Source organism: Ipomoea nil, unplaced genomic scaffold (genome assembly GCF_001879475.1).
Source record: "Ipomoea nil cultivar Tokyo-kokei standard unplaced genomic scaffold, Asagao_1.1 scaffold2144, whole genome shotgun sequence".
Lineage (NCBI taxonomy): Eukaryota > Viridiplantae > Streptophyta > Magnoliopsida > Solanales > Convolvulaceae > Ipomoea > Ipomoea nil.
In genome coordinates this window covers 1141023-1152553 of record NW_017618572.1, presented here as the reverse complement: position 1 = coordinate 1152553, position 11531 = coordinate 1141023, and the positions used below count along the sequence as shown (strand labels likewise).

At 37.1% G+C, this 11531-nt stretch overlaps 2 protein-coding genes across 5 annotated transcripts; one reads left to right on the top strand and one right to left on the bottom strand.

Annotated features, from left to right (window-relative positions):
- Nucleotides 1–931: 931 nt before the first annotated feature.
- On the bottom strand, nucleotides 932–5348 carry LOC109148873 (GTP-binding protein BRASSINAZOLE INSENSITIVE PALE GREEN 2, chloroplastic). Of its 2 annotated transcripts, none has more exons than XM_019296633.1 (4): nucleotides 5174–5348; nucleotides 2877–4131; nucleotides 2264–2431; nucleotides 932–1811 (listed from the first exon to the last, which is right to left on the bottom strand). In XM_019296633.1, the coding sequence occupies exons 2-4, from the start codon at nucleotides 4101–4103 to the stop codon at nucleotides 1425–1427; spliced, it is 1782 nt and encodes a 593-aa protein (XP_019152178.1). In that variant the 5' UTR covers nucleotides 4104–4131; nucleotides 5174–5348; the 3' UTR covers nucleotides 932–1424. The 2 variants fall into 2 exon arrangements, with proteins under 2 accessions (XP_019152178.1, XP_019152179.1); XM_019296634.1 differs by lacking the exon at nucleotides 5174–5348 and adding an exon at nucleotides 4846–5154.
- Nucleotides 5349–9119: 3771 nt separating this feature from the next.
- LOC109148703 (dihydroneopterin aldolase 1-like) lies at nucleotides 9120–10859 on the top strand. Of its 3 annotated transcripts, none has more exons than XM_019296441.1 (3): nucleotides 9120–9236; nucleotides 9816–10008; nucleotides 10504–10859. In XM_019296441.1, exons 1-3 carry the CDS (start codon nucleotides 9218–9220, stop codon nucleotides 10700–10702), a joined length of 411 nt encoding a protein of 136 aa, XP_019151986.1. In that variant the 5' UTR covers nucleotides 9120–9217; the 3' UTR covers nucleotides 10703–10859. The 3 variants fall into 3 exon arrangements, with proteins under 3 accessions (XP_019151986.1, XP_019151985.1, XP_019151987.1); XM_019296440.1 differs by having other exon boundaries at nucleotides 9810–10008; XM_019296442.1 differs by having other exon boundaries at nucleotides 9155–9236; nucleotides 9805–10008.
- Nucleotides 10860–11531: the final 672 nt, after the last annotated feature.

Sequence of the window (11531 nt, the reverse complement as noted above, 5' to 3'; positions counted from 1 at the left end):
TAGTTCAAACAAGTCTATAGTTTGAATTTTTATGTTAAAAATATTTGTCTTATAAATCTGCTACTATAAGAAATAGAATGAACAATAATAGACTTTTTGGAACATGTCGTGCACGGCCATTACCATTCTTCTCATTCATTAGTATAAACCTTTGTCTCACTTTATTATGTATTATTCCTACTACTTGAATTGACTAAATCCATAGTTTTTTTTTTTTTTTTTTTTTCTCAGTGCAAATTGCGGGGTTTGATATGAATACGCATAAGAATTGACCAGAAGAGGCATGACCTTTTGGTTGTTGAATGTTGATAAACACTGATGATGACTCCTCGTATAACAACAACAGCAGCATTCCTTAAAATCCCCAAAAAGCTGCCACGTGCAGGAAATTGCTAGGTACAATGGCACGTGGCTAAAAGCACAACAACACAAAAATCAGCACAGCCTATAAAGTCACTCAATTTCAACATTAGCATCCATCCTCACTTCTCAAAAAAAGTTAGGCTTTCAAAAACTAAGTGTGAGTGAGCTGATCAAAAAGCAAGCAAGCAATATTGCGAGGAAGATGACAAACTCAAGCAGAATCCACAAAGGGAAAGGAGCTTCTTCTGCTGCTCATCCAAAATCATCATCCACGAACGACGAAGAAGAGGGGCAGCTAAAGCTCTACTCCCCGGAATATACAAAGCAGCCAAAGGATAATAAGGCTAGAGGCAAAGAAGGGGATGAAGAAAATGAACAACATAATAAGCAAACAACACAGCCAAAGGATAAGGCTAGAGGCAAAGAAAGGGATGAAGAAAATGAACAACATAATAAGCAAGCAACACGACAGTCCTCGTCAGCTGCAGCAACAAAGAAACCTGGCTCAAGGCTTTAGTTTCATAGATATGCAAAGAACATAGCAGAAACAATGAAGAATCATCTGAAGTTAGTTTGAATAAATAGGTCACCTTGACCTGGCTGTAATAACTTTCATTTATAAGGTTTGCCTTCTTAACATATCATATTGAAACTGTATACAACATCCTAACAAAACTTCAATTCAAAGGCAAAAACTACTAAAGTACTCTGAAACAACACAAGTTTTGAAAGCCACCATATTGAAGCTAGTAATGGACTGAGTCCTAAAGTTGCAAAATTGGTTTTTCAATCCTGTTCAAAAACCAAGACTAGAACTCGAGTTGAGGAAATTGTACATGTATTGTCAAATAAGATTATTACCTATTGCTCCATGTCTGATCAAGTAACTAACAAATGCATTTTACTTCTGCTGAAGGCTAAAGCAGTATTGGAACTCTGATCTGATAGTTGAGTTGATGATGGCCATGCACTGTGCGCCTTCCAGCTTAGAAAGCAAATCCATTCAACTCCCACTATTGTTGCAAATTTGGCCCAGTATAATACCATCCTGCAACCCAAGCTTAAGTGGAGTTTGGAGCTGTATCAGCAGCAACTGTTGATGATGGAGCAAATTCTGTTGCCATTGTGTCACTCAGCTTTCTCTTCTTCTCATTAGAGTGTTGCTTATTTTTAGAACGATCAGCCCTTGACACAATTTCAGATACTGAAAAACCAGCAACTTCAAAGTTATGCGCTCTGTAAGGAAGTAAGGCATTGCGAACCACAACATCAACTCCATCATATGTCCACACTCCTAATTGAGCCTCTCCTTTAAGTCCAATGGCAAACCAACCAAGACCAGAGGCAGCAATATCTACAGAGCTCGAATCCCATACATTGCCACTGACACGGAATTCTTTTTTCACCCACTCACCCAGCTTTGCAACACGATCTCCTCCAATTGGTGGCTGAAAGAAAGGCAAACAGAAAAAGGCATTCAGTAATATACATAACATAGGCTGTCAACAGAAGCATGATATCATACAAGATGAGCACTATCTAATAAGGTCAAGAACTTACACAAAATACCCCAGTTCAGACATTCTAGCCATTGGAGTTTCTCTGTGAGACCCCACTCATTCAAAAGTATATGGTTTCAAATATGCCATGATATGAACCATCCATATACTATTCATATTCTTCTAGATGTACGGCAAAAAATTAACTCCAACACTCAGAAGGTTAATTTAAAAGTTCCCTCAGTTTTTTCTTTAAAAGGTTAATGGGCATGCTCTCTGGCAAGAAGTGAATTGTTTACATTACAAAACGAAAAAGCATTTTGTAACAGTGTTATAATCAAAATGGATATTGTTCAATAAAAGCATGGAAAACTTTACTAATTGACCAAATCAAATAATACCTGTAACTGATGGCCGAAATGTTCTTCCAACATTTCGCTTGCATTCTCCGTCTTTCCCATATGAAGTGGAATCAGAGGAGATGCCCAGACTGTAATGTATATAGAATCAACTGATAATTCTTCTACATCCAGCCTCATTAGCCCACCAATGTGAACTGAATATCCTACCTATCAAAACCACATAATGAAAACATCAATACTACAAATGTATAAGCAAAATATAAATTTACAAATAGATGGATTCTTGGTGAATCTTGGCCAAGTAGCATTGAGATTAAGCATAAAAATTCCTTCAATATTTTCACTCTTTTTCTCCCTTTCAAGCAGATGAGGGGTGGGGGCATGGATGAGTCAAGAAATGCCCATTGTTTAGGCATCATGGAGGAGAGATCTGTCAGGATATGCTTTGATGAAATGAGTAACTAGCATTTTGAAGCTTCAATTGAAAGTTGAACACCCAAAATATTAACTCTGAACATAATGATTAGAGAAGCAGCAATTTAAAGCATCCACACAGAGTTCCAAGGGTACCCAAAGGGCAAAACACTAATTCTCATTAATCAATTTGAGGAAAAAGAAAATAATTCAAACAGTTGGGCAAAGATCGCCGAACCTTGATCCTATATGTCCTGGGCTTTAGCTCCTTACTCATATGAACTAGCTTTTGCTCCTCCCTAGTCAATCTAGTTGAGATCTGATGAGGGTGCAAAAGGCCTGGAGTGTCAAACAATTTGGCATTCTTTGGGAGTACCCCTTCCACTCTAAGTATCCCCAATGTAGTCCCAGGCACAGGTGCCTCAGTCAAATGAGTCACCTTCCTGCCAGCACATTTCCCAATTGCATTAATCAATGTACTCTTCCCAGCATTCTGTGCACCTACTGCCCATACATGCCCTCTTGACCCAGCCAACGCTACCACATCATTGACCAAATTCTTCACACCCCAATTCCTGATTGCACTCACCAAATGTACGCTGGTCAACTTGATTGCACCACCCTCTCTAGCCCTTGTTCTAACCCAATGTTCAAGCCCAGTAGGTGATATTGAGCTAGGTAAAAGATCAATCTTTGTCACCACCAGCACAATCCTCGGCACATTCCCTGATTTCCCTTCCTTCCATGCCCGAGAGTTTTCTTCAATTGTCTTTGAAACTAGCTTAGCCACTATCCTAGGAAATGACCCATCAAAATCTGATGCATCTACCACCATCAACACCACGGTTCTTGCCCCAGTTACTGACATCAACCTCCTCCCAACTGTGTGATCAAAATCAAAATCTGGCAACAAATTCTCAACACTTGGGTCTTTCACCTTCCCATAGTGTCTCAAACTATGACACCTAGCACAAACCACGGGCTTCTTGGGGGGCGTCAAAGTCAGCTTTTCAACATTTTCTTCATTTTCTGATTCTACCAGCTCGTTTAAGAGTCCTGACTTAAGGGAATTCGAGATATCTACCTCATCAGCTATAGGATTTCTATCAATGGGTGCCTTATAATTGGGGGATTTAGTTGACGGATTGATGAAGTAACCAGGTTGCTTAGGGTCAGAGTCTTGAATGGTAACACCACAACCAGGGCAGATAGGGAGGGCTTCTGAAGTGGCTTCGTTGTAATTTCCATCTCGGCTGAGGAGTGAAGCTGGAGAAGACAGTGCAGAGAAGGTTCTGAAGGAGAAGGATGGGACTAGGGTTTTAGCAGGGTTTTGGATATGAATGGGTTGGAAGGTTTGAATATTGGGGAGGCAGTTAGATATGGGGTCTGTGGAAGTATAGGTGGAGAAACAAAGTGGGCTTAAAAGCTTCTTGAGCTTGGATGGCGACAACTTTCGAACTATCATCCTGCAGTCACTCTTCAGTGAAGGTTTTCTGCACAACCAAATGAAAGATGCTTTAACTTTGCTGCTTTTCTAATTTTCCATTTTGTAAGTCAGAACATTTTCACAAAATGAAAAAACCTAAAAGAGCATTTTAAAATCAAAAGATAATAAAATATTATTATTATTTTTGTATAAGAAATTCATGATTAAAAGGCAAAAATCTCAATTTTAGAAAACATAAAAAAAATGAACTTTTTTCAAAAAGATTTTATTATTTATGAATTATGTTTGGCAAACATATTATAAGTTCCTTTAAAAGCAGATAAAATTGTTTGGATGTTTTACTAAAATTTAGCAAAGAAGATATGGAATTACTCTTACTGTGATACTACAGACCGATAAAGTAAGCCAGATTTTTGGTAAAAGGTATTTGCATCATTGATCATAATTTTTTGGTGCACCAGAGTAGAGAGAACATTAAATTCTCAGTGTAATGTAACTGTTAGTGTCAATAATTGAACATTTATGTTGTGAACTACTATTGAAGCAACAGAGATGATTTAAGCATCTATTAGATATGTTGATGACAACTCTACATCAATGTCCCAAGAATTTAATTCATTCTGCCTAAACTATGTATATAGATTGGGGAGAAAAGTTTCTGCAGCAAAACTGTAGAAAATGAATTTACAGAAATCAAATAGGAATATGGTAATTTAACATTACGATGAATCTACCTATTGCATACTTGAGAAGTACACACCTTTGCTTACGAGCTTGCAAGTTTCCAACTTGTGAGTATTTAATTAGTTTTAAAAAGTGTTATTGTTCTACAGCTGTTTATGTCTTTGTGTCTTCCCTTGAGTAAGTGCAATAATGCATAATCTTATCAGCTCGCACTTCTATGACTCATAAGGTATAAAGAAAAGTGGGCATGCCAACAATGACGGTCACTTGAAAATTCCGTATGCCAATGAGGAATTTTATCAAACACCTTACAATCATCATTCATGTCATTCTTTCTCAATTTTCCGAAACCCGTCCACGCCATTAATCACTAATCAGGATTGTGGGGAAAAGAAATAACTTACAGGAAACTGCTCCAATTGTTGTTCAGACTATGGAGTTGTACGAAGAAGAAGGCCTTGGAGAGTTGGAGTGGAGTTGCAGAGAGAAGTCTGTGGAGTTAAATGTTGGAGTTTCAGAAACAAGTTTGTGTAGTTGCTGAGCGCCGTGGGCAGAAATTGGCGAGACCGAAGGTCGAGTCTCAGTAACAACAATGTGGAACAACTTTTCAAAATGAGGGATTCCTCGGGTGAACAAAAATTTAATTTTTGTTAGGGGAAATCGCATTTTTGGTCCCTCAATTAGTAGCTCATTTGCAATGTCATCCTTACTTTCCAATTTGGACAGAATTGGTCCCTCAATTATTCTCACTTTAGTCAATTTAGTCCTTCTGTTACTTAATATACATAACTCCGTTTAAACCAGGGTGTAATTGGAATTTCACATATCCTTAAATATATTCAACCGGAGAGAAGTCGACGGTCTTGCTGTCTCTCATCACCGTCACCGGAAACTGCAGATCAAGGTGAAGGCCTTCTCTGCTTCGAAGGGAATACAGCCACGATGACGTCTGTCGTCGCACCCACGCCAAATCTACCGTGCTTACCGGGGAGAATAGGAGTCACCGGTGAGACTCAGATTTCGTCCGAACTGTTGCTGCCATGAGAGAGAGAGAGAGAGAGAGAGAGAGGGGTCGCTGGTACGTTGCTGCGATCCCTCTGAGAGCAACTTTCTGAATTGCTAAAAGTATCATTACGATTTGAAGAACTAACATACTGTAAGTCTGAACACAATGAAGACGGTGAAGGAAACAGTGGCAAAAAGACTAGAATGTGTAGAAAAGCTTGGGAATTAGCCAAAATATGTAATGACTTTTTTTTTTGATAGAAATATGCAAAACTCTATTGAGAGTTGCGTTTTTGAACGTATTTCATCCGTATTTTTTTTTTTTTTGTTAAATACAGAAAACGCAACTGGTGGTTGCGTTTTCAAAATACGTAGGGAATACGCTAAAACGCATTTGGGTCTTGCGTTTTACGTATTGTACCTGTGAATACGTAAAACGCAAGACCCAAATGCGTTTTTTTTACCGCCGTAAAATGCAAGACCCAAATTTCGTATGCGTTCTTCGCTTGACTCGCAGAAGTCAGAACCAAAGAAAAAGGAAAGGAAAAGAATTCCGCAGGTGAAGGAAGAAAACTTCAATTCGCGATAGAATATTATCTCCAAGTCTTCTGTGAGTTCTGTCCTCACTTTTTCTTCATCGCTGTTATCTGCTGCATTCTTATCATTATTATTACGGAGTATTATTTTTCAAAGGTATGCTTTTTGCTGTCTATTTCTCTGATCCACATTTCCAAAACGGGAATGAATCCAGTTGTAGCGTGGTTCTCTTTTTACCGCCGTACGCGACGAGGAGTACAAATACTTCACAAAAACGCAACTTGGTTTTGCGTTTTACGTATAATACGTAAAACGCAAAACATAGTTGCGTATTGTGGGATACAGTATTGCCGCAAAAACGCAAGAGCCTATTGCGTTTTACGTATACAAATACGTAAACGCAACTGCCTCTTGCGTTTTCTACGAATACAAGAAAAATACGAAATACATCAAAAACGCAACTACGAATGGAGTTTTGCATATTTTTGTCCAAAAAAAAAATACGACACATTTTGGGAATTTTTCCTTGTTGACCGCATATTTTTGTCTTTTTCCCCACTTCTTTGCAGTCTCATAGTCATGTCATTGTTTGTTTGTGTAAGCACCAAGAACATTTCTATGACTGGATTTTTTCCTTCTCCACTCATTCAATTCTTAGAGTACAAAGGAAGGTTAGTTTCTGATCATTGCTAATTTATATTATAATAATGCTAAGAGGATCATATCTATTAACCTGTTTGCTAAAAAAAAAAAAAGGTAATTGTGATCAATGATGAGTTTTCAGGACCCCTCCTGAATGGTTCAACCAATGATGTACTCAACGTTAACAATCACAACAACCTGGACGAACCATTTCTCATGGTACATCTAGTTTGTTGATTAACATACAAAGAAAACTATTTTTTTTTTATTCATTTTTCTTGGATTATTGTAGGAATCAGGTGCAATTAAGGGGAAGTTCATGGGAAGATGGAGTACAAGGAACCAATTGTCCTATATCGCTGGGAAGGAACTGAACTTACAGCTTTCAGCTGAAAGATCATATCAGAAGTTACATCTATTTCTCGTCTCTCAACCTTCACAAGGCCACCGGCGAGTATGGTCCCATCTGAATCTACAACACTAAAGTAGTTCATCCGTTGTTTCCTCGCCCAGATTAAGATTACCACATTTTGATCGGCGATTGGTACACCGAAGATACTGAGGTAAACATCTTTATTATCACTAGATACACAAACATATTAATCTCTATGTACCCGCTACCTCCGCCTCTCTCTCTCTCTCTCTCTCTCGAACGTCAGCAACAGTTCAGACGACATTTGGGTCTCACCGGCGACCACTGTTCTCCCCGGTGAGCAAGGTAGATCTCGCGTAGGCGCGGCGGCAGACGGCGTCGTGGCTGGATCCCCTTCGTTGCAGCAACGGACTGGCGAAGCAGAGAAGGCCTTCACCTTGATCTGCAGTTTCCGGTGATGAGAGACAGCAAGACCGTCAACCTTCTCTCCGATTGAATATATTTAAGGATATGTGAAATTCCAATTACACCCCTGGTTTAAACGGAGTTATGTATATTAAGTAACAGAAGGACTAAAATGACTAAAGTGGGAATAATTGAGAGACCAATTCTGTCCAAATTGAAAAGTAAGGATGACATTGCAAATGGGATACTAATTGAGGGACCAAAAGTGCGATTTTCCCTTTTTGTTATTCAGATGAGTCACATTATTTACTCATCTACAAATTGTCGGACTGAGGTGAGGTCAAAGGTGTAGGAACACGTGAAGTAGGCGATTTTACATTTTTATCACAATAAATTGGCAAATATTTGGAATATGTGTTAAAAATCATTCAACTTCTATGAAAAATATAAGGTCTCAAAAATCAAAATGTAATTGAACTATCAAACTCTAAAAACCTTCAAAAATAAGTTATTGAATGTGAAAAAAATGATAGGAGTGAGCATTTCGGTTTTCAGTTAGTTTTTTTTTTTTTTTTTTTTTTTTTTTTGGGGGGGGGGGGTGGGGGGGGGGGGGGGGTTTGATTTCGGTTTCGAATAATTCGGCTTCGGCTCGGATTTGATTCGGTTTGAAGATTCAAACATTCCTTAGTTCTCTAGCCCATATAACTATTTATTTATTTTCACTAATAATTTAAATTTGTAAAAGCTAAACAACAAGTCCACAATGCATATTTCAAATTTCTTAAACTAAAATAAGTTCAAATCGAAATGACATCTTTATTTGCGCGCAACGTCATAGAGTTGCAAAATATATATATATATATATATATATATATATATACTTTTTTTTTTTAGTATTACTCATCACTTCTCCTATTGCAATTCAAACCTAGAGTCGCAAAATAATTTGCGTCTTAAACAGTTCAAAGTCCAAGTCCATAAATTTTAAGCAATTCATACGCAAATTATTTTGTTGACCTGGGTCTACCTTGCAAGGTGAATCTGGATTTAAATGTTTACAATTTACCTACTAAATGTTCACAATTTGTATATTGCGAACCCATAATGTATAGATAATTAATTACCTGATTTTGTATTCAAAAATTCATTTAAAAAATTGTAATCACACAATATTAACATTTTAAGATTGGATAATCATATATTATATTCACAAATTCTCGGTGTTTTGACTTAAAAACACAATTTATATTATAGAAATTTATAATTTTAATACAAAAACTACACAATTTAACCCTAGTTTAGGAACAGGTCCACCTTATAGGATGGACCGGTATAACAACTCTGTTTAAGATTTAGGGTGAATTGTATAAAACGTTTACTACCAGTCCACCACTCAGTACCTCACCAAGTTAGCAGACAGCCAGTGGTGTTAATGCCGGTGATGCTCTTCCTGTTCCGATCATTTTCCGGCCGTCTTACTTAACCAATGGCGACGTCTTCTACAGGTACAACTATATTTCTACACAAGTCACAAGTTCTACATGTTTATATTTTTATCATATGAAATCCAACACGGAGCAGTAAGATATTGAAATTCATCGGTTTTTGGTTTGATTAATTGCAAAACTTGTGTGAATATTGTTTCAAAGTGTTTCATCTTCATGAGCTTATACTATATCGTATAGATGGCTTTTTGGATTGTGATTGTGATTGTGAATTTGTGGTTATTTGCTCACAAATTTGAAGATGAGATAAGGGATTAACATTTGCTTCTAGGGTTAACAACATTAATGACTGTGTTCTTAATTCAAAGCAACAGTGGTGTTAGGGCTACGGTTGCGGTTGCGGCTAATCCGGCTATGGCTGTGGTTCACTGTTGGTCTGTGGTTAGCCATTATCAATGTTAAGTAATGCCAAACAAAAGTCTAGCATAAACCATATAATTTCAAAGTGTACATGAATTCTTGAACATGAAAGAGTCCTTATATGGTGTAATATTTTGAAATTATAATAAAACAGAATACTGCATCTTTGGAGTTTGTGATCTTTTGTTTATGCTGAATTCTTATAAAGAGCAATGATAGGTTGTGATGAGATGCCAAAAGGAGACAAACTTGTTCTAAGGGGTTTAAAATTCCATGGATACCATGGGGTGAAGCCTGAAGAAAGGACTCTGGGTCAAAAGTTTGTAGTGGATGTGGATGCCTGGATGGACCTTCGAACTGCTGGTAAATCTGACCTGTTATCAGACACACTTAGTTACACTGATATTTACCGGTGAGTTTGGAGTAACTGTCTTCCTTTTATTTTTTATGTTTGAGTTAGATCAAAAGATGAAGTAAATGGATGAACATTTTGAAGTGGGTTATAGACATTTATTTTCTTCCGTTGTTTACTTTGCATCTCAAAATGCAAGCCGATTCAGTTATACTCCGTACTAGATTTATTAGTAGAAGTCACTTGAAGTTTTTAGTATTCACCAAGTATAGATAAATCATCATTATATATAGATCTTATGAGCTTTGTGACTTTAGATGCAATTCTTTTCACAACGTTATCTTATTTGAACCAATTTGTTCACTAAGTTACTTTTGTTAAATTGATGTGGTCAACTTGGGATAGTTTTTATGACTGAAGTTGAACCCACTCCTTCCCATCTTGCCTTCTAGAATAACAGGTTCAAAGGAACAATTATGTTCTTTGGGAACAGATGCTTCTTTTGGCACAATATTTGTCATTAATTATAATCATTTCAACATTTCGATTTGGCAGCATAGTAAAAGAGGTTGTGGAGGGGTCACCACATAATCTTCTTGAATCTGTGGCTGAACGCATTTCATCTACAACCCTGAGCAAATACCCCCAGGTAAATGCTGTGCGTGTTCAGGTCCAAAAGCCACACGTTGCAGTCCAAGGACCAGTCGACTACTTGGGCGTTGAGATCATTAGATACCGAGGCATTGATATATAAATCTGCCAAGCCTAATATTCTGCTGGTCGGTTCTTCACCGAAATCTATACAATGTGTGTTTTTCTTGTATTATAATTGAACTCTTCTTCATAACATAATATTGACGAAACTTTTAGTTTGAATTGATTGATAATGCTAAGTTTTCTCTTTGATGCCATACATTGCCTTGTAAGAAAATTTCTAGGTTGGTTGAAGAAGGCATTCAAAAATGCTATAACAACAACAAAAAACATTCTAATATACTGTATGATTTTCACACAAATGACTAAATTTGATTGACATATATGACTTGAAGATAGCATTGATTTTGAAAATAAAACTCATTGCATATAAACATGTTTATTTTATTAATGATATCCGAATTGATGCAAATTCCACAATCATATTTAATCAAAACCAATATTTTATATGTATTTTGTGCTCAATTGCTGTAAAATAACTTTAACACTTCCATTAAGATTTTAAGACATTAAAATATATGTGCAGTTAAAGTGTTACTGCTCAAAACTCATTTTGCCCAAACTTCTACTGCTAACATAAACTCTTGTTGCTTGATGAACAACATGCAACAACAAAATCTTTTTTTTTTTTTTTTTATGGTATGTTTAGGGTTTCCATCGTCGGACACAGTGACTAATTTCAGTGAGATTTAAGGCTGCATTTTAGCGAGATTTAAGGCTGCTCCATTCCCAAAGCCAATAATCGAATCCTTAATCTTCGGTTAAGGATAAATGAGTTCCTTTCACTCAACCACACCGTACCTTCGAGGTTACAATAAAATCTTGTTGTTCGCACACCTTTGTTGCTATACGCTCATATTGTTTGTCCA

Coding starts and splice junctions, on each gene's coding strand:
- LOC109148703 (XM_019296440.1), top strand. Junction 10,009..10,503: donor AGTTACACTGATATTTACCG/GTGAGTTTGGAG, acceptor TCGATTTGGCAG/CATAGTAAAAGAGGTTGTGG.
- LOC109148873 (XM_019296633.1), bottom strand. CDS start 4,103: ATGATAGTTCGAAAGTTGTCGCCATCCAAGCTCAAGAAGCTTTTAAGC. Junction 2,432..2,876: donor CCAGGACATATAGGATCAAG/GTTCGGCGATCT, acceptor TGGTTTTGATAG/GTAGGATATTCAGTTCACAT. Junction 1,812..2,263: donor ATTTCGGCCATCAGTTACAG/GTATTATTTGAT, acceptor CCTTTCTTTCAG/CCACCAATTGGAGGAGATCG.